The sequence below is a fragment of the Typopeltis vanoorti genome, chromosome 13 (assembly GCF_054136105.1).
Source record: "Typopeltis vanoorti isolate ZY-2024b chromosome 13, IOZ_Tvanoo_1.0, whole genome shotgun sequence".
In the NCBI taxonomy this organism is placed as follows: Eukaryota; Metazoa; Arthropoda; class Arachnida; order Uropygi; family Thelyphonidae; genus Typopeltis; species Typopeltis vanoorti.
In genome coordinates, this window is record NC_143561.1 from 28185161 (window position 1) to 28204747 (window position 19587).

Here is a 19587-nt window from a genome sequence, read left to right on the forward strand (position 1 = left end):
AACTGTGTCTTCAGGCACTTCAGATGATTAATTATAACTCATACAATTAAATCTTTGGGAAGGTTATTTTCATTTATAAAATCATCTGTAGCTGTAATAATTTCTAAAAAAACATTTTCCACCCTATTCTTACATATGTTAACTTTTTTAGTAATTTCAATTTTAATTTTAATTTTATTAACTAATTAATTATTAATTATATTAATTAATTTCAATATTATCTTTTAACATAAATATGTTACAATTTTTCCTTGAAGCGACATGTTTAAATCATTCAGTTTTTCAAAAATATCTGACTAATAACACAGTTTTGAAAGCCAAAAGTCATTATGAAAAAAATTAACAAAAAGCGGATTTCTGCTCAGTCAAAAATATAACAACTTCATCTTTCAATTTCAATAATCTGTTTAAATTTCACCCTCTTGAGAGCCACCTTATCTCTGCATGTAGACCACACTTGGACTATTGTTCTCAGATTTGGTCCCCAGGATTTGAAGGGGATAAATTAACTGTGGAAAGGGTACAAAAGTTAATAACAAAGATGGTTTCAGGACTGATAGTTATGAGGATCGGTTGAGGGAATGTGGACTGCAGAGTTTGGTGGATAGAAGGAGAGGTGATATCATTGACACTTTTAAACTGTTGAGAGGTGGTTACAGGGTTGACACTGGGGAGTTCTTTCGTTTGGTTGAACAGTGGGAAGGAGTGATGACAAGAGGCCATCCCTGAAAGTTATGAAAGGAAACTGAGGGTGAGGAGTGGTTTTTTTGCATGGAGGATGGTTGAACCATGGAATGCATTGCCTGATGGAGTGGTGAGAGCGAGAACGGTCAATGAGTTTAAGGAGTGGTATGATAGACTTTGTGTTTCTTAGGGGGAACCTCCCCTCGATGAGTCTTGATAGATTTTGTGTTTCTTAGGAAGGACCTCCCACGATGAGTCTTTTGACTCCGTGGAGGCCTGAATAATAATAATAATAATATACCATAGTAGGGTTTGAATCCAAGATGTTTAAAGCATTCAGCCACAAAAGAATAACATCAACAGTGTGTGTGCAGTGGCCAAAAGTCTGATTTTTGGCACATTTCACCACCAATTCATTATTTCTGTTTGTAGCTGTGGTAATCTACTTTTTTTCCTCAATTTATTCCCACCCACCCCCTATTTTTTTGCTGTCAGCACTTTGTGTGAAATCTCAAGCAAACTGATCTGTAATAACCAATGCAAAGATATGTTTATTAAAATCAGCAAACAGCCTACAATTCATCATTGGCAAATAAATTGAAGCCAAAGCTATGCATTAGATTATGTTGAACACCTAAGGATTTTTTAACAGACCAATTGTTAACAGACCAGTCAAAAGGTTCCAATCCCTCATATTTCTGGTATCTCTGAACGGTGATCGGAAAATTCGCCGTAAGATATTTTGCATTATTTTTTGTAAATAATGCAAATTTATTAATTTTTATTAAGGTGAATGTCAGTGATACATAACGTAATAAAATCGTTTAAAAATTGTGCAAATTAAAAGAGATGCTGCTTAAATAATTAGTGTTTTGCTGTGGATTGTCAATTCAACAAATCCATCAGTAACATCGTTCACTGGAAAAAATGCTAATGCTGTGAAGCAATTAATTTTCGTGTTGAATTCAGCATCTGTTTGATAGCGTAACTTCAAACCAATGACAACAATTTTGTGATATAGATTTTGTACTATATGAAATAAACAACCTGTTATAGTTGTTGATGTAAATGTGTTAGAAAAAGCATTGATAGTTGCTTTCTCGAAGTCAACCATTAATGTTTCGGGATCTAATGATGAACATAAGCCCTTTAAGGCACTGAATAATCTGCTGTAAGTTAATTCTGATTTGCCAGGAAACAAAGCAAAAAGCCGCCATGGAATCCTTAGGGGGTCTCATACCAGTCCCAAGTTTGGATAAAGGAAGAGGGTCAGTCAGATGAGTGTCAATGCTCTGACCGTAAAGAAAAAACACGATTGTTATCTGATGCATATACGATCAACAGCTACAACATGCCGGCTTGGACGTCGCCTGGATCAACAAGGTCTGCGATACCAATCGAGAGATTCAATATCATGCTCATTACCTAGTGGTGATATCTGCTTCAATTCTTCAGTCAGTTTCCCAACGCTATCTAAATCTAGCTTTTTTCATATAACTCACTACGGCATCTTGTCCATCTTCCAATTCCTCCCTCCGTGAAACTTCTCCAAGTTGATGTCTAAGACTATTATAATCACCTGCCTTATAATTCCAGATATGTTCACTGTGTGGAAAAAAGTTAAATTTGCAGCATGTCCTGTTACCAGTTGTGAAACACATGAATGAAATTAAAGCAAGAGGATTAAACAGAAGAGAATATTGTGAAATGTTAGATTTGGAATATGACGATCTTGTTCTTCATTGTGAGTGGCACTGGCTTTCTAGAGGATACATTCTGAGTAGAAAAATTACTGTTCATAATTTTCTAGAAGAGAAAAATGAGCTCCCTGATAAAAGAGCCCTTTTATGTGATAAAACTGGCTGTTTGAGTTAGCATTTTTAGTTGATGTTACCAACCATCTCAACAGGGGCGAATGCTGGTCATGAAATTCACGCTTGCTCTTGTTTTCATTCAGGGAATGAGAGGTGTGATTGAAGTCTGATTAGTGGAATAATGAATTGACTATTTAAAACTATGTACTGTATTTAGAAATTTATGTACATTTAATCATACAAATACAACATTTATTTTACAAATAATATTCTATCTTTTTCAATTTAGCTACTTGAATACAAATTCTACCCTACAGTTCTTCTTTATGAACTGGTCAATAACATCGTCATAAAAAGTTGGTTGTAACTTAATTTTCCCAAGCAACATGCATACTTGTAAAGGCTCACTGGCTAGAGCTACTTTGACTGCATATGGCCCGTGTTTAAGCAACAGGGTGAGATGACGTGGAGGGAGCAGAATTTGATGAGCTTTCCTTAGTCCCAAATGCTTCCAACATGATTAATTTCTGGTGATCATTACCCTGTGAACATTTTCCAGAATTAAGAAAAATTTCCCAGAGGTAATGTGGACTGCAGAGTTTGGTAGATATAAGAAGGAGAGATGATATGATTGAGACTTCCAAAATGTTGAGAGATAGTTACAGGGTTGACACTGGGAAGTTCTGTCTCTTGGTGGAACTGTGTGAAGGAGCGATGACAAGGGGCCATCCCCTGCAAGTTACGAAAGGAAGCTGTGAGCAAGAGGATGAGGAGTGGTTTCTTTGCATGGAGGGTGGTTGAATTATTGAATGCATTGCCTGAAAGAGTAGTGGTGAGAGCAAGAAGGTCAATGAGTTCAAGGAGTGGTATGATAGACTTTTGTGTTTTCCAGGAATAACCTCCCACAATGAGTCTCTGGACTCCATGGAGGCCTGAATCATAATAATAATAATAATATTGAAAGGTAGCCAAAACAGCACATCAGATTATGTGTTTGCTGAAGAATACACTGACAAGCAGGGATAGAGAGGTTGTTGTGATAAAGATTATAGCAGGTCTATGACATGTTCCATATGATAATAGATTGATGGTCTATGGGCATCAAAAACTAGCTGATAGGTGAAGAAGAGGAGGCATGATGGAAGCATTTAAGTTATTAAAAGTGTTTTTCTTAAGAATGCTCTTTTAGTACACATGGCAGGAAAAGAGTAAGTGTGGTTAGCAAGGGTGTTAGGACTAGTTTTTTGCTTGGAGGGTGATGAATGAGTGGAATCGGTTGCCAGAAGTGATTGTGAGTTCTTTCTGAATGAATGAGCTTAAGGAGAAGTTATGATAGTTGTTGTGCGAATAAAATGTCTTCTGCAATGAGTCTTCTGACTCAATGGAAATATCTGTATAATAATAATAAAGTTCTAAATTGTGCCATCTAGTGGATTTGATTCAGTTATTGGGCTGATGATCTGAAGATGAGTGCTTTTCAGATGTAAAGCATTAATGCAGCCATATTTACTAAGATTACCCTAGTCTATTAAGGCACAAGCAGGAGCCTTTGTAGCTCAGTTGGTAGAGACGAAGCCCTTTGGTCGGAAAGACCTGGGTTCAATTCCCGTCCAAGATGTGAGGAACCTTTATCTGGTCTCTTTCGATTGAAGGTGAGCTAGCTGGACTCATACAGAGGTAGAGGGTTTTTTCCATCCAGAAACGCGGGTTTTTCGTTCCCCCCAGAACAGGCAAACCTCCCCGTTAACACGCATCTACAGACATAGCACGCACCAGGAGGCATAGGGTTAACCACCTTATCCTTTAGGCAGTCGTGATTTCAAATCATACTAGGCCATGCCTAATACAAACATAACAGGCCACTAGGCCTAATATGCATAAAAGGAGGAGGATTAAGGCACAAGCAAATTCAAGGATAGTCATTCATATTTGTATTTGCTTTAGAGATATAAGATGGTGTATTTCCAAATCATCCTGTGGCAGATATTAGGCATGGTATATTAGTCCAGCTGGAATTAAGATTTGTGGCAGAAAAATAATTTAAGATATGCAGATGATACAACCCTCAAAGTAGAAACTAAGGAAGATCTGAAGCGGTTGATTCTGTTGATTAAGGCAGAAAGTAACAAAACCGGGCTTATTTAAACATCATCAAAACAAGAGTGATGGATTCTGGCAATTTAAATGTATTTATAATAGAGGGAGATAAAACAGAAATCATTGAAAATTATGATTTACTGGGTCCAGAATCAGAAATGAAGGCAAATGTGAAGATTATTATTATTATATGGACACCTCTATGGAATCTGCAGACTCTTTGCAGGAGACCGAATCTATCCATGGAATCTATCATACTTCTCCTTGAACCGATTAATAGACAAAGCACTCACAACTGACTCTGCCACACACCATTCCACTCAATCACCACTCTCCAGCAAAAAATCTAGTCCTCACACCACTACTAACCACACCTTTATTCAACTTCCAGGGATGACCCCCTTGTCCTGGTCCTTCTAGCGAAGTGCTGAAACATTTCCCCTGCATCTATCCTATAAAATCCTTTAAGCAACTAAAATGTTTCTATCATATCCCCTCTTTTTCTCCTATCAACCAACTTCTGCAATCCACACACTTTTAATCTATTCTCATGGGGAGCATTCCACAAGCCACTCACTATCTTTGTCACTCACCTCTGAATCCTCTCCACCATTTCCTCAACTCCAAGAAATCCAAGGAACCAGACTTGAGCACAGTAATCCAGATGTGGGCATATCAAGGCCTTATAAAGAAGATTTACGACTTCCTTATCTCTACTTGTTAATGTGTTCTTCGATAGCCAAGTAATCTTATGAGCTAATTTAGTAAACTTAGCATTATTATTATTATTATTATTATTATTATTATTATTATTATTATTATTATTATTCAGGCCTCCATGGAGTTGAAAGACTCATTGTGGAAGGTCCTTCCTAAGAACATAAAGTCTGTCAAGACTCATCGAGGGGAGATCCCCCCTAAGAAACACAAAGTCTATGATACCAGTCCTTGAACTCATTGACCGTTCTCGCTCTCACCACTCCATCAGGCAATGCATTCCACGGTTCAACCACCCTCCACGCAAAGAAAACACTCCTCACCCTCTTGCTCACAGTTTCCTTTCGTAACTTCCAGGGATGACCTCTTGTCATCACTCCTTCCCGCTGTTCAACCAAGCGAAAGAACTCCACAGTGTCAACCCTGTAACCACCTCTCAACAGTTTAAAAATCTCAATCATATCACCTCTCCTTCTTCTATCCACCAAACTCTGCAGTCCACATTCCCTCAGCTGATCCTCGTAACTATCCTTGTAAAGTCCTGAAACCATCTTTGTCATCCGTCTTTGTATCCTTTCCACAGTTAATTTATCCCCTTCAAATTCTGGAGACCAAATCTGAGAACAATAGTCCAAGTGTGGTCTGATCAGAGACTTATACAACGGAATGATAACCCTCTTATCTCTGCAGGTCAGTGTCCTTCTCATAATTGCAGCAATCCTCTGTGTTACCTTCACCACTTTTGCAATATGTCCCCTAAACTTCAGGTTTCTATCAATCATCAACCCTAGATCTCTTGTCTCCTCTACTTCCTCCAGCATAACTCCTCCCATAGAGTATGCTGCATCCCATCGATGTTTCCCAAATCTCAAGACCTTACATTTTGCTGCATTAAATTGACATCCCCATTCATTTGCCCATCTATCTAGCTTATTCAAATCCTCTTGCAAGGCTACCACATCTGCACTATTACTAATAATCCTTCCTAGCTTCGCATCATCCGCAAACAACTGAATATCCCCTTGCAATCCACTGGCAATGTCATTGATATAAAAGTTAAACAATATAGGTCCTAGTACTGAGCCCTGTGGGACCCCACCTGTAACCCTCTGCTTCCTTGAAACTGCTCCACCATACACAACTCTCTGATACCTATCAGACAGCCAATCCTGAATCCAGTTGACCAATCTGACATCCAGATCCATGTGCTGCAACTTAAATATCAGCTTATCGTGTGGCACCCTGTCAAATGCCTTTGCTAAGTCTAAGAAAATTGCAGTATATGCCTTTCCCCCATCTAATGTTCTTGTAACTTTATTATAAAAGGCTAGCATATTGCTAAAACAAGAGCGCCCTTTCACAAATCCATGTTGACTCTCACAGATAACATTACCCTCATCTGCCCAATGTTTTATATGGTCCCTCACTACTTTCTCCAAGATCTTAACAACTACTGATGACACACAGACTGGCCTATAATCAGACACTTCCAGTCTGTTTCCACCCTTATGCAATGGCACTATCTTACCTTCATTCCATTCCCTTGTCACCTTTGCCGAAGCCAGACTCATTGAAAAGCCCAGGTTAAAGGCACTGTCAGCTCGCTGGCACATTCTCTCAAAACTCGTGGTGAAATACCATCCAGTCCCAAAGCTTTACTGACATCCAGAGTACTCAGTATCTGAAACACACTCTCCTCCTGTACCTCTAAACCTCGAACTGGCCCTATCCCCTCTAGCATTAAAACTGACTCCTCTAGGATGAAATACTCCAATAAAGTGTTCATTGAACAATTCGACTATGTCTTCTGCATCAGTCACTCTATTCCCATTTTTATCCCACAATATCATTCTTTCACTGTCATTTCTCCTCCTACTGGCCACATAGCTAAAAAATTCCATAGGATTTTCTTTGGATCTTAGGGCCAACCTCCTCTCATATTCCAATTTCGCTTTCCATACCACACTAGTCACTCTTCTGGCCTGCATCTTATATTCTTCGTGCATCCTCTCTTCACCTGTCTCCTTATACCTCTTTTTCACATGCAATTCCTGTTTAATATTGTTTGTCATCCACTTTTCTCCAAATTGTGTCCGCTTCTTCACTCGTGGTATACAACTTACCATTGCTGATAACAAATATTCTTTCACAATTTCCCACACACTAATGATATCCGGGCCTTCCAATTCCTCCCTCCATGAAACTTCCCGAAGTTGCCGTCTAAGACTATTATAATCACCTGCTTTATAATTCCACATAAGTTCCCGTCTCTTTGATACTCCTGCATGTCTATTCATTTTCCAAGTCAAAACCATATGGTCACTCTCTCTCTCCAATATGTCCTCTTACATCTCTGTCCAGCACAATATCTAAATCTCTATCTTTATCTAATTCACAGAGTATAGGGGCATCAATGTGATACACTCGTTGTAATCTATTTTTTCAAAAATGCATGCATAAATTTACATTTCTCGACATTAAACTGACACCCATTAAATTTTGCCCATATTGAATAGCCTGCTTAAATCTTCCAGCAAGCTCTCTTTGATTAACTATTTGTCTACCTAATTTCGCATCATCAGCAAACAACTAAATATTTGATTTCAGGTTATTTCCTATACATTTATGTACAAATTAAACAGCATTGATCCCAACAATGAACATTGTGAAACCCCACTAGTCATCTGTTTTTGCCTCAATTCTGCCCCTCCATATACCACTTTTTGATATCTGTCCAGAAGCAACCCTCTTATCAATTTAACCAGTATCATATCCATCCCAATTTATTCTAATTTATGTAACAATATTCCTTGTGGTATTCTGTCAAATGCCTTTGCAAAATCATTCTGTAGCCATTTTCTGTAAGTTAGTAAATTACTAAGGCAGGAGGGACCCTTCACAAAGCCATGCTGACCCTCATACAGTATCATATTTTTATCTACCCATTCTTGAATTCTCTTTTTTACCAATTTTTCTAGTACTTTTACCACCATGCCTGAGATACTGATTGGTCTATAATTTGCTACTGTAGTCTTAGAATCTCCCTCATACAAAAAAATAATTTTGCCCTCTTTCCACTCCCTTGGAACTATACAAGAGCTAAGATTTAAATTAAACAGCTTAATCAAAGGCATTGCAGTTCCCTTGCACATTCTTACAAAACCCTAGCTGATATCCCATCTAATCATACAGCTGTATTTCCATTGATATTCTGCAATATCCTAAGAACCTCCGATTCATTCACCTCTGTTCTCACTTTAGTGTTTCTCACATAGGTTAAAGCAGTAACCTCACTAGAACAATATATGCTTGCAAAGTGGTAACTCAGTAACTCAACTATTTTATCCGCTTCTGTCTCCTTGTGACCATCATCACTCGTTAAGGTTAATATTCGATAGTTATTCTTCCTCTTTGCCACATAACAAAAGAACTCTTTGGGATTTCCTTCGACCTGTGTGGCTAATTTCTTCTCATAATCTGATTTTGCCTTCCTTGCCATGCTGGTCATCTTTCTTGCCTGAGCCTTGTACTGTTCATGAGTTTGCTGGTTACCATTCTCTTTATATATCCTCCACAGCATTTTCTTCTTTTGCAGCTCGTGTTAGTGATATTATTCATCCACCAAACTCCTACCTGATTAACCCTCCTTACCCTAGGTATACAGTTTAATACTACTTTCTTTAGATGACCCTTAACTATATCCCATGCACTACTAACATCCTTACCCTATAGCATTTTATGCCATGGTACAAATTTAAGCTTTTTCTTAAGCATGTCATAATCAATTGCCTTGTAATTCCACAAATACCACTTCTTGATAGAATATTCCTCATGTTTTACAATCTCCCAAGTCAAGACAGCATGGTCACTTTCACCAATAGGAGGTAATGTTCTCACCTTGGTTATGGATAGCTCTTCTGATCCTAATGACCAGGTCTGATGATCTCTCACACCTAGTCCACTCCATCATGTACTGCCTTAAGTCATTATCTCTCAGCATGTATATAATTTCTATTTCCTTTCTGCCATGTGATCTTTCTTCCTTCCAGTCTATATCTCCATAGTTGAAGTCTCTCATAATAACCACTCGAACCTGTACTCATTGTACTAATTTAGCTATGCATGTCTTTCAGATCATTTGCGGAACTCCCTGGCTTATAGCAACAACCAACTGTATATTTTCTCTTATTGGTCTTAATCTTACACCACATTGCTTCAAATGCAACAACCACTTTCTTGCCTGTCTCCCATTCTTTTTGGTTGCAATTCATCTGCTACCATCAGCAGTACTCCTCCCACATCCTATCTTCTCTATATTCCCAGAAAATAATAAACCTGTCACATTCAATCCCTGTAACTACATCATCTGCTGTTAGCCAAGTTTCACTAATGCTTATAACTTTTGACGATGTTGCACTAATCAATGCCAAAAATTCCTCCCTTTTGTTCCTGATACTTCTGGAATTAGTATATAGAAACAGCAACATTCCTTTATTTCCCCACCTACCTTAATTTCTGAATTGACTACTCTATTCAATATTTTTGCTTGAGAGACTAGATTCCTCACTTGGTCATTCTCACACTCACTCATTTCATGGGTGCCTTCACACAAACTCACTTGCTTAAAATCCCTAATTGCTTGAGTTTCCCTGAATTTGCATGTCAGCATGCTTAGTGAACAAAGCTCTCTGCAGACACCTAATACCAAAACCATTCAGATGCAGTCCATCTGCATTGTACAAATCCTTCTTTCCATCAAACAGAGACCACAGATCCACAAATTCTACATCATTCCTTTTGCACAATGTACGTACAGACTCATTGACTATCAATTCCCTCCTCCTCCTCAGTTCATGTCTATCATAGTGTGGTAGGAGACTTACAATCTTCATCTTCTCGCTCTTCAGTTTTGCCTCTTCTAACTACTCCTTTACTTCCTCTCTCATAGAATACTTCTCGCCTCTCAAATCATTGGTACCAACCAAGACAATCATTTCCTTCGACTTACCTTTTTGCATCCGGATGGTGTGGCTAATATTGTGAATTTTTGCTCCCCAGAAACATGATTTTGTCATACATTTGTTAAGTACTCCTCTGATTACTCTGATTCAGAAGAAAATCTCCATACATGATTTTCTTCTGAATTTGTTTTTCTTGGTTGTTCAGTTAGTCTTTGTTATTCTTTTGGATTGCCGGCTTCTTTCTTTTTTCAGCATTGCTAAACTCTTGCCACTTGTGTGGTTTTTCAATTTCACACTTTGTGCTATAAAGGATAACATTTAAGCTCACCATTTCTTTATTGATAACCATTTCATTCTCCTGAGTTTCCACAGCTGCACATTCAACATTATTAACATCATTTTCCGTCTTATTGTTGGAATTTCTTGCATTTGTCACCTAACAGACACTCACTTTTAAAACACTTAACACATGCTCTCTCTCTCTCTCCCTCTCCAATTTCACTTCTCTTCCCCATATTCTTTAATTTTCTCAAGGCATACATCTTGTATACAGTGCATTGAATAATATCCCACAAATTAAAATCGCCGCACAACGTGGTCTTTGCCACCTTTGTTCGTCACGATGGTACCATGCCGACAGTATCGCAATAAATATCTCAATAACAATGTTATAAATATACTAATACTCTAAAAACATGAAAATCTACATTAATAGACTATAATACTCTCATTTTCTGATGAAAACAAACAAACAAAAAAAACTCAACAAAAATTGCTAATTTCACATGAGCGCTAATTATACGACCACTCGCAACATGAAACCAAAACCCAAACTGAAATGATGAAAAAATGACGAAAAGATGAAATTAAAAGGACAGTCATGGGAAAAAAGTGATGTTAAACCTGACAAAAACTATGAAAGATAGAGTTGTAAGGCCATGAAAGTTAGAATTGTCAAAGCAATGGTATTTCCAGTAGTGATGTATGGATGTGAAAGCTGGATTATTAAGAAGAAAGATAGAAAGCAAAGTGATTCATTTTAATTATGTGTGTGGAGAGGACAATTACGAACCTCATGAACTACAAGAATGACCAATAAGAAAGTTTTGAGAATATAAAAAACAGAATGCTCCTTGGAGATGATGATTACTAAACAGAAGTTGATGTACTTTGGTCATATTGTGCAAGCTGATGAATCATTGGAAAAGGCAGTTATGTTGGAGATGACTGAGGGAATGAAAAGAAGAGGAAGACTAGAAAAGAGTTGGATGGACAATATAAAAGAATTTACCAACTTGGACTTATAATTACTGAAAGAAAGGACAAAAGGCTGAGTGAGATGAAGAGCCTTTGTTCACAGGATCACCAAGATTCGAAAATGACTGGATGGCACATAACAACAACAAAAACAACTATTAGTCCTGAGCAGTAATACTTATTATTGGGTTCCTAGAAACCCAGATTGTATGTCAATCTAATGAAGCCTTGACATTCACTGTCTTCAGAAAACTAATGCACACAGATATACGAGGTGATCTGAAAAGTTCTTGGCCTAACAATGAAAAAACTAATTTATAATTCAAAATTATTTTTATTTTTCAACATAATCTCCCTTGCTACTAACACATTTATTCCAGCGATGCTCCAGTGCATTATCCCGTCCCTGTAGTGGTTCTCGGTAAGATCTGTAAAATACCCCTCTACAGCTGCAATCATCTCTTGATTCGAAGAAAAACGCTGACCAGCAAGAAAGAGTTTTAGTTTTGGGAAGAGATAGAAGTCAGAGGGAGCCAAATCTGGGGAATAGGGTGGATGTTCCAACAATTCATAGTGCAGATCCCTTAATTTTCCCATTGCCAAAACACCTTTGTGGGCAGGTGAACTGTCGATGAAAGATGATTTTTTTCTTCTGCAAACTGGGTCTTTTCTCATGAATTCTTTTGTCTAGTCTGGTTAAAGATTGAAATAATATTCCCCGGTTATTGTTTTATCCTTTTCAAGATAATTAATAAACAAAATGCCTTTAGCATCCCAAAACACTGATGCCATGACTTTTCCAGCTGATGGAACCGACTTTGTCTTCTTTGGTGCTGAACAACTAGCTTCTGTTCACTGTTTTGACTGCTGTTTGATTCTGGTAGGTAATGGTGAATCCAAGTTTCATCCATAGTAATAAATCGATGCAGAAAATCAGTGTTATTCTTGTTAAAATGCTCCAAGCACTGTTCAGAGATTTTCATGCGAGTGCGTTTTTGATCTGCTGTAAGCAAATCTTGCGAAAAGCTTTTTCATATGCAATTCTTCATGCAAAGTTCTTTTGAAATGCCTATAGTCTCAGCAATTTCACACACTTTTCACTTGCCAGTCATCCAATACCATATCGCGCACTCGATCAATGGTTTCTGGTGTTGTTACACTTTTTGGATTTCCTTCACGTGGATCATTTTCAAGGCTTATTTAAACTAGGAACATTTAAACTCGGCAGCCCATTTCTTAATTGTTGAAAAAGAAGAAGAGTGCCCATGAACTTTTATGAACTTTGAATGAATTTCTTTTGCCGTTAAACCATCTTTTACAAAGAATTTTATAACTGCACATACTCAAATTTTATCCATTTCTAGGGATTCAGACAACATGTTTGCTTCAGACAGCTGTATAAAACAAATTACTTGATAGAATGACTTGCAGTTTCACATGGATGCTTATGACAGATGTGCCAACTTAGAAAAAAAATTCTTGCCAATAGTGTTGGTTGCGATCTATGATTGAGGCGGTGAAATTTTCAGACCACCCTCATATACTGTAAATGTATTTCTATCAGCTGTCATACCATCACCCTCCTAACAGGGGATGATGGCATAACCCTTTGTCATCAAAGCAAAAGTGTTAATTTCTCTGATGACAATGTATTTGCAAATTCACTTCTGAGGTCAATAAAATATTCAATATCTTTTTAACAAGTCGCTATAATTGCTGTCAAATCAAAAAAAAACAAAAAAACATTAACATCCCCATATCCCCCAATCCCAAACAGAGGCTGTAGTAAATCAATTGCTATCCAATATATTTGTGGAGCTTCTGAAAAGCCTTTCAGGATGATGAAAAAATACATTCTGGTGACCACTTTCAAACCACAGAAAAAAATTAGCATCCCTTATCAGTCCTGTTAAAGACAAACTATAATGTTTAGATCTACCTACTGTCTAATCAGCACCCTGCAGTTGTAACATATCCTATACTCTAGAAGATCTAATAAGTAAATGGATTAAAATATTTCACCAGGGTCAGGGAACAGTACACTGGTACAGAAAATGAACAGGTAGGACCATACCCATAATACCATAGGACTTAAAGACCATGCCTTGTTTACCTGTAGCAGGATCCAGTGGAAAATGCTACCTTACTTTACTGAAGCAATACAAGCACAAATAACTTATTCCTTAAATCTGCCTCTGTTCTAAAAAAAAACAATCCTGACTTCAAAATTATGAATGCATTGAACCACCTCACAACTGGGAAACACTCATCCTCAGGCAATCAACAAAACAACCAAGAATACCTATTCAAGTCTGAATGCAAATTAGGACTTTAAGCCTACAATTGTTTCTTTATTTCAGTCTCACTTAACTCATGTAGTTCCTGCATGCACATATACACCGCTTGAAAAGAAGTCAACAGACACCCTGATGGGCAAAGCACATTGTGCCATGTAATGAGTCATGTGTTTGTAGCTGGTATAAATGTAGGAATATGATACAAATCAATGTAACTGTATCTGGGCAAAATGAATGTGAGAAAGGAACTGATGGAGTTTGGAAGAGGCATTGTGATAGGAAGAGGCATTGTGCCATGTTGAAGGCCTATCTGTTCGGCAAATTGTTGACAAATTCAGTTTATCAATTAGTAATACTATACCAAGATGGAAGGCTAGAGCATCAACTGCAAGTGCCACCCCACAGTGAATGTGCAGTAGCAATTGCATTGACTGTAGGGCACTATGTAAAAACTGACATTCGTCAGCTGATACACTGAATGTGGAGTTTTGGGCATCAACTGGAACACATATCTGCACAAAAACATTCAAAATAGAGGCTAACAACATGTGTTTTCCTGGTTGACCACGATATGCAAACCTAAACCAACATGCATATAGTGGAAGTATAGTGGAAGTATAGGTGGGTGTGGTGGATGCCTGGTGAATGTCTCTTACCAGAGTGCTAACCACAACTATGAAATTTAAAGGTTGCAGTGAGATGATATGGTCCTGTTTTTTTCTTGTTTGATCTCAGACTTCTGTTTGTGGCACCACAAACATTGAACTCCTGGTGATATATTATCAATAAAAAATAACAAAGTTGGAGAAGCTTGTGACCATGAGGCGATTACCTGGATGGTTGCCAGCAGTGTGAGGACTTCTGTGAGAAAAGGGTATATGTGGAACTACAAGGGGGGGGGGGTGATTATGAAGAGCTCAGGACACAGCTTGAGGGTGTAACATGGAATGAGGAGTTAGCTGGAAGAGAGATCAAGCAGCTTTGGAGATTTTCAAAAACTATCTAGTAGATGTGTGAAAAACTATCTAGTCTAAGTGTGAAATGGATGAATAAAGAGATTAAGTATGTGATACAGAGAAAGAGGGCATTGTGGAGGCAGCATAGGAGAAGTGGAAATAATTCCATGAGATCTACAAAGACCAGGCAAGGAGGATGACTTGGTTGGTGAGGGTAGCTAAAGAGAGGTATGAACAGCAGTTAGCTAATGAAGTGAAAAAGAATCTTAAGGAGTTCTTTCGATATGTAGCCAGCAAAAGAAAGAATGATTATGGAAGGATGACATTGACTGGAGAAAATGGTATAAAGAAAAGCTGTTGCAGAACGTGTGGTGGAGATACTTAATGAGTAGTTCATAAAGGTCTTCAATCTTGTGAATGTGACTTTATGGAGAGATTGAGAGCAGTAGATGATGGGGAGGAGAGACTGACTGTAAGTGAGCCGGAGGTGTATGGGGAGTTGAGTAAATTAGATGCTAATAAGGCTGTGGGACTTGTTAATATATCACCACATATTCTGAAGAAATGTGCCAGGGGTTGACACCTGTCTTGACATATTTTTTTAATACGAGTCTTGCACTCGGTCAAGTCCCTAAGGAGTGGAAGAAGGGCAAGATTGTGCCACTTCATAAAGGAGGTGATCGAACTGAAGCATCAAACCATAGGCCTATCTGTGTGTCAGGTGTTGTAGTTAAGCTGTTAGAGAAGCTTGTGAGAACTAGGAACCAGAATTGGGTTGACAACAGTGGTATTATCTTTGATGGACAGCATAGATTTGCTAAAGGGAGGCCATGTTTTAGTAATCTACTTACTTATTACAATAAAGCGACTGCTTCGTTGGACACAGGAGAAAGATACACAGTGATATACTTGGATTTTGCAAAAGGCTTTTGATAGAGTGCCTCATGATGGATTGATAGTCAAACTAGATCAGATGGGGTTGGATATTAGATTAGTGCATTGGATTGGAGACTGGCTATCTGATAGGTATCAGCAGGTTGTGTATGGGGGAATGATGTCCAGGAAAAGAAAGGTCACTAGTGGAGTGCCTCAGGGGTCCATTTTAGGGCCATTAGTGTTTAACTTGTATATTAATGATGTAGCTGAAGATTTGGATGGAGATATTCAGTTGTTTGCAGATGATGCAAAGTCAGGATGAACCATGAACAATAGTGAAGATGTTGTAGCCTTACAAGAAGACTTGAATAAATTGAGTGATTGGGCATGGAAATTCAGATGTGAGTTCAATGTTGCAAAATGTAAGGTTTTAAAATTTGGAAAACAAATATGGGATGCAGAATTTAATAGAAATAAGAAATGGAAGAAATAAGAGATCTGGAGATAATAGTGGATAAGAATCGAAAATTTAGGGGACACATAGCCAAAATTGTGAAGACAACACAAATACTTCTGGGAATGATGTCGAGGACACTGATGTGTAGAAGTAGGGAGATTCTTGTTCCGTTGTATAAGGCTTTGATTAGGCCACACATGGACTATTGTGCCCAGATTTGGTCACCTGGTTTTCAGAAGGATGAAGAGATGTTGGAAAGGGTCCAAAGGCGATTGACTAAGGTAGTTTCTGACCTCTGGAATGTCGAGAATGAGGAAAGATTGAGAAGATGTAATTGGCAGAGTCTGGTGGACAGGAGGAAGAAGGGAGATATGATAGAGACCTACAGGTTGGTAAGGGGCTGTTATAGGATCAATGCTGGAGAAGTTCTACAGAAAATAGTGGGAGATCAGGGGAGAACCAGAGGTCATCCCTGGAAACTGTATAAAGAGGGTGTGAGTAGGGGAGTGAGAGGCAGGTTATTTTCATGCAGAGTTGTAAATGATTTGGAATGCCTTGCCTGAGAGTGTGGTGTCTGCAAGGAGTTTGAACGTGTTGAAGGCACGGTATGATGAGCTGTGTGTGTGTGATAAAAGGACCTCCCTAGATGAGTCTTTGACTCCATGAGTCTTATTATTATTATTATTATTATTAATAAACTTCAAGAGGTATCCGAACATTCCGAACAGTGGAATGCTTCCTACTTTGTGGCATTCCTAAGGAACTGACCATTGTCTCTTTCAACAAGACAATGCACTGTGTCATAAGGCTGCTGCTGTAATTATGTGATTTGTGGACATAAATGTTAGCAGACTTTACTGGACTGCACAAAGCATTGATCTGAACCCTATTGAACATCTGTGGGATGAACTGGAGTATCAAGTGAGGTCGAGGAACATCTGCCCCACAACAGCCCAGGACTTCATCACATACAGGGTGTTCGGGATAAATTTGACAGTTTCGTAAGGAAAAAGAAAATCTTCTTTGTATCTATTAAATTTAATGAATTGACAAAAAAACATTACAGGCAGAGTTAATTACAATACTATCAACAAGATTTACTCAAAATAACCACCATTAGCATCAATCACAGCTTCAATTCTGCTTCGGAACCTCGAACAAGCTGATGCTACAGTCTCCCTGGGAAGGGCCGCAAAAACTGTTTTAATTTTATCCATTAACTGGGCTTTTGTATTACTGGAAGTGCGATTGGTGTCTTTTTCAACTGCGCCCCATACAAAATAATCCATGGGGTTAAGGTCTGGGGAGTTTGGAGGCCAAACATTTGGACTGGTGAAGTCGTAGAAATTTTCAGACAACCATTTTTGACTTTTCCCAGAGGTGTGGCAAGGGGCCGAATCCTGCTGCCATACATACGGCCTACCATTGGCTACCCTTGTTATCCAGGGCTTGACTACAGTTAGCAACTCCACGAACAAAGCCCGAATTCCAATGCCAGGGTTCTTCAACACCTGTTCCTGCAGATTTGCGAGGAATTCTGCTGTACGAATGCAATCAGATCGTCTGCTAGGGATCTTTCTTCTTGCTACATCCTCGTAGTCACCATTGCAAGTCTCTAGTTCATGCCTGATTGTTTTTACTGTATTCAGGGAGCATTGGGCAGCAGTCGTAATATCCTTATTTTGATGGCGGGCACGAATCATCATGATACAAGTTATTCTCTTCCATGATTCAGGTGGGTTCCAGCTATCCATCCTTTCTGACATCTTGTATATGAATGAAGAAGGGTCCAAACTTTTAAATGAAGAGAAGTGTGTGTTAATACATGTAACTTACGGAAAAATATAATTAATTATAAATATGTCAAATTTATCCCGAACACCCTGTATATACAGGAAGAATTGTCAGAAATTTCCATTCATCGCTATCATATGCTTCTGGAAAGTAAGCCTATAGGTATTGCTTCTAGGGAGGTCCTACATCTTATTAAGGTGGATGTGATGGTTGGTTGTTCCTTGCAATATGGCGTCCGTTGACTTCTTTCCAGGCAGTGCATGTAACACCAGATCATTTACCTGATGATACAAAGGTTGATTTTGGTAGAATATTGGAAGTAATAATTAAATTCATTTACTCATTTTATCTTATACAATGAATTTCATTCCTAAAGCTTTGATTATGTGTGTCTTTATTTATTTAAATTTTGCATACTTACTTTTGTATCTGACTCCCTTGTTTCCAATATCTCATTCATATATGTACCTTGTTCAGAAATATATTTTTCATTCACTCTCTATAAGCAAATAACTTGAAATCAATTTTTATTTTACTGTGCCCATTCAGTTATAATTCACATTAGTAATATATTTAAATGACATTAATTATCAAGTAATTATCAATTATAACCGAAGAGATAACTGGTGGAATGCATTCAAACACATGATCTGTCTCTCTCTTTCATCTAGTTTGAATAGATAGTTTGAACAGAATAACTGGGTGTTAATATAATTTGTCAAGAATTGATATTAGATATTCAGTTTTTAAATAAAACTGAATACTTTTTCAGTAGTGATATCTTGAAACAGATTTCTAGTCAATGATAATTCATTAGTAAACTTCTGAGTAAGCTTGCTGTCACTATTATGCTAGGAGGCTGCTAAGTGGTGTTAATGTAATAGGAGGGACTGTGAATAGCGATATATACACAGATGAGCAAAAACATCATGACCCCCCCCCCTAGTGTTTTGGGCTCCTGTGGCTGAGATAACCACCTGAATACATCATGGGCGATTCCTCTAGACCAGTGGTTTCCAAACTTTTTCTACTTGTGTACCCCTTTTAAACCCATTTCTATAAATTCTTACTAAACAGCTTAAGGAAATTACAACGTACAATAGAATATACATTAAAATAAATTTTAATACACTTCCAATATTTCTGCAAATTCACATTGACATTATCACAGGAACTTAAATACAAGACACGTGCACGCAAGCACAACACACAGTAAATGAGGAACGAAGAAGGAAGCTATTCTTTCTCCTAAAAGTCCTGATGGTGTCCCCTAGCGGGCAATATTGGTATTCTTGGCCGATTGGGCTGAAGGTCTTCTGATGTAGGTTTCCCAAATTTTGGGCAGTCTCATGCACCTAAATTTGTTTAGGTTTGGATTGTTTCTTAGGGCTGAGGCTGATGCCATGAATGGCCTTTCGTATTTGAATTTACTACGGTGTATTATCGTGGCTTTCTTCCACCGTATTCTATGGTGGGTATCCAGTGCATGGTCTGCAAGAAGACCTTCAGCCCAATCGGCAAAGAATACCAACATTGCCCGCTAGGGGCACACCATCAGGACTTTTAGGAGAAAGAATAGCTTCCTGCTTCGTTCCTCATTTACTGTGTGTTGTGCTTGCGTGCACGTGTCTTGTATTTAAGTTCCTGTGATAATGTCAACCTGAATTTTCCGAAATA

At 38.2% G+C, this 19587-nt stretch overlaps 1 protein-coding gene across 1 annotated transcript in view; it reads right to left on the bottom strand.

Annotated features, from left to right (window-relative positions):
- The window catches only part of LOC150100012 (protein white-like), a 246751-nt gene extending 228346 nt beyond the window's left edge, over window positions 1–18405 (bottom strand). The window contains exon 1 of the mRNA XM_090403080.1: window positions 18332–18405. Coding sequence (XP_090259206.1) covers window positions 18332–18370 — 39 coding nt within the window. The 5' untranslated portion in view covers window positions 18371–18405. The remainder of the gene's footprint in view (window positions 1–18331) is intronic.
- Between the last annotated feature and the right edge of the window lie 1182 nt (window positions 18406–19587).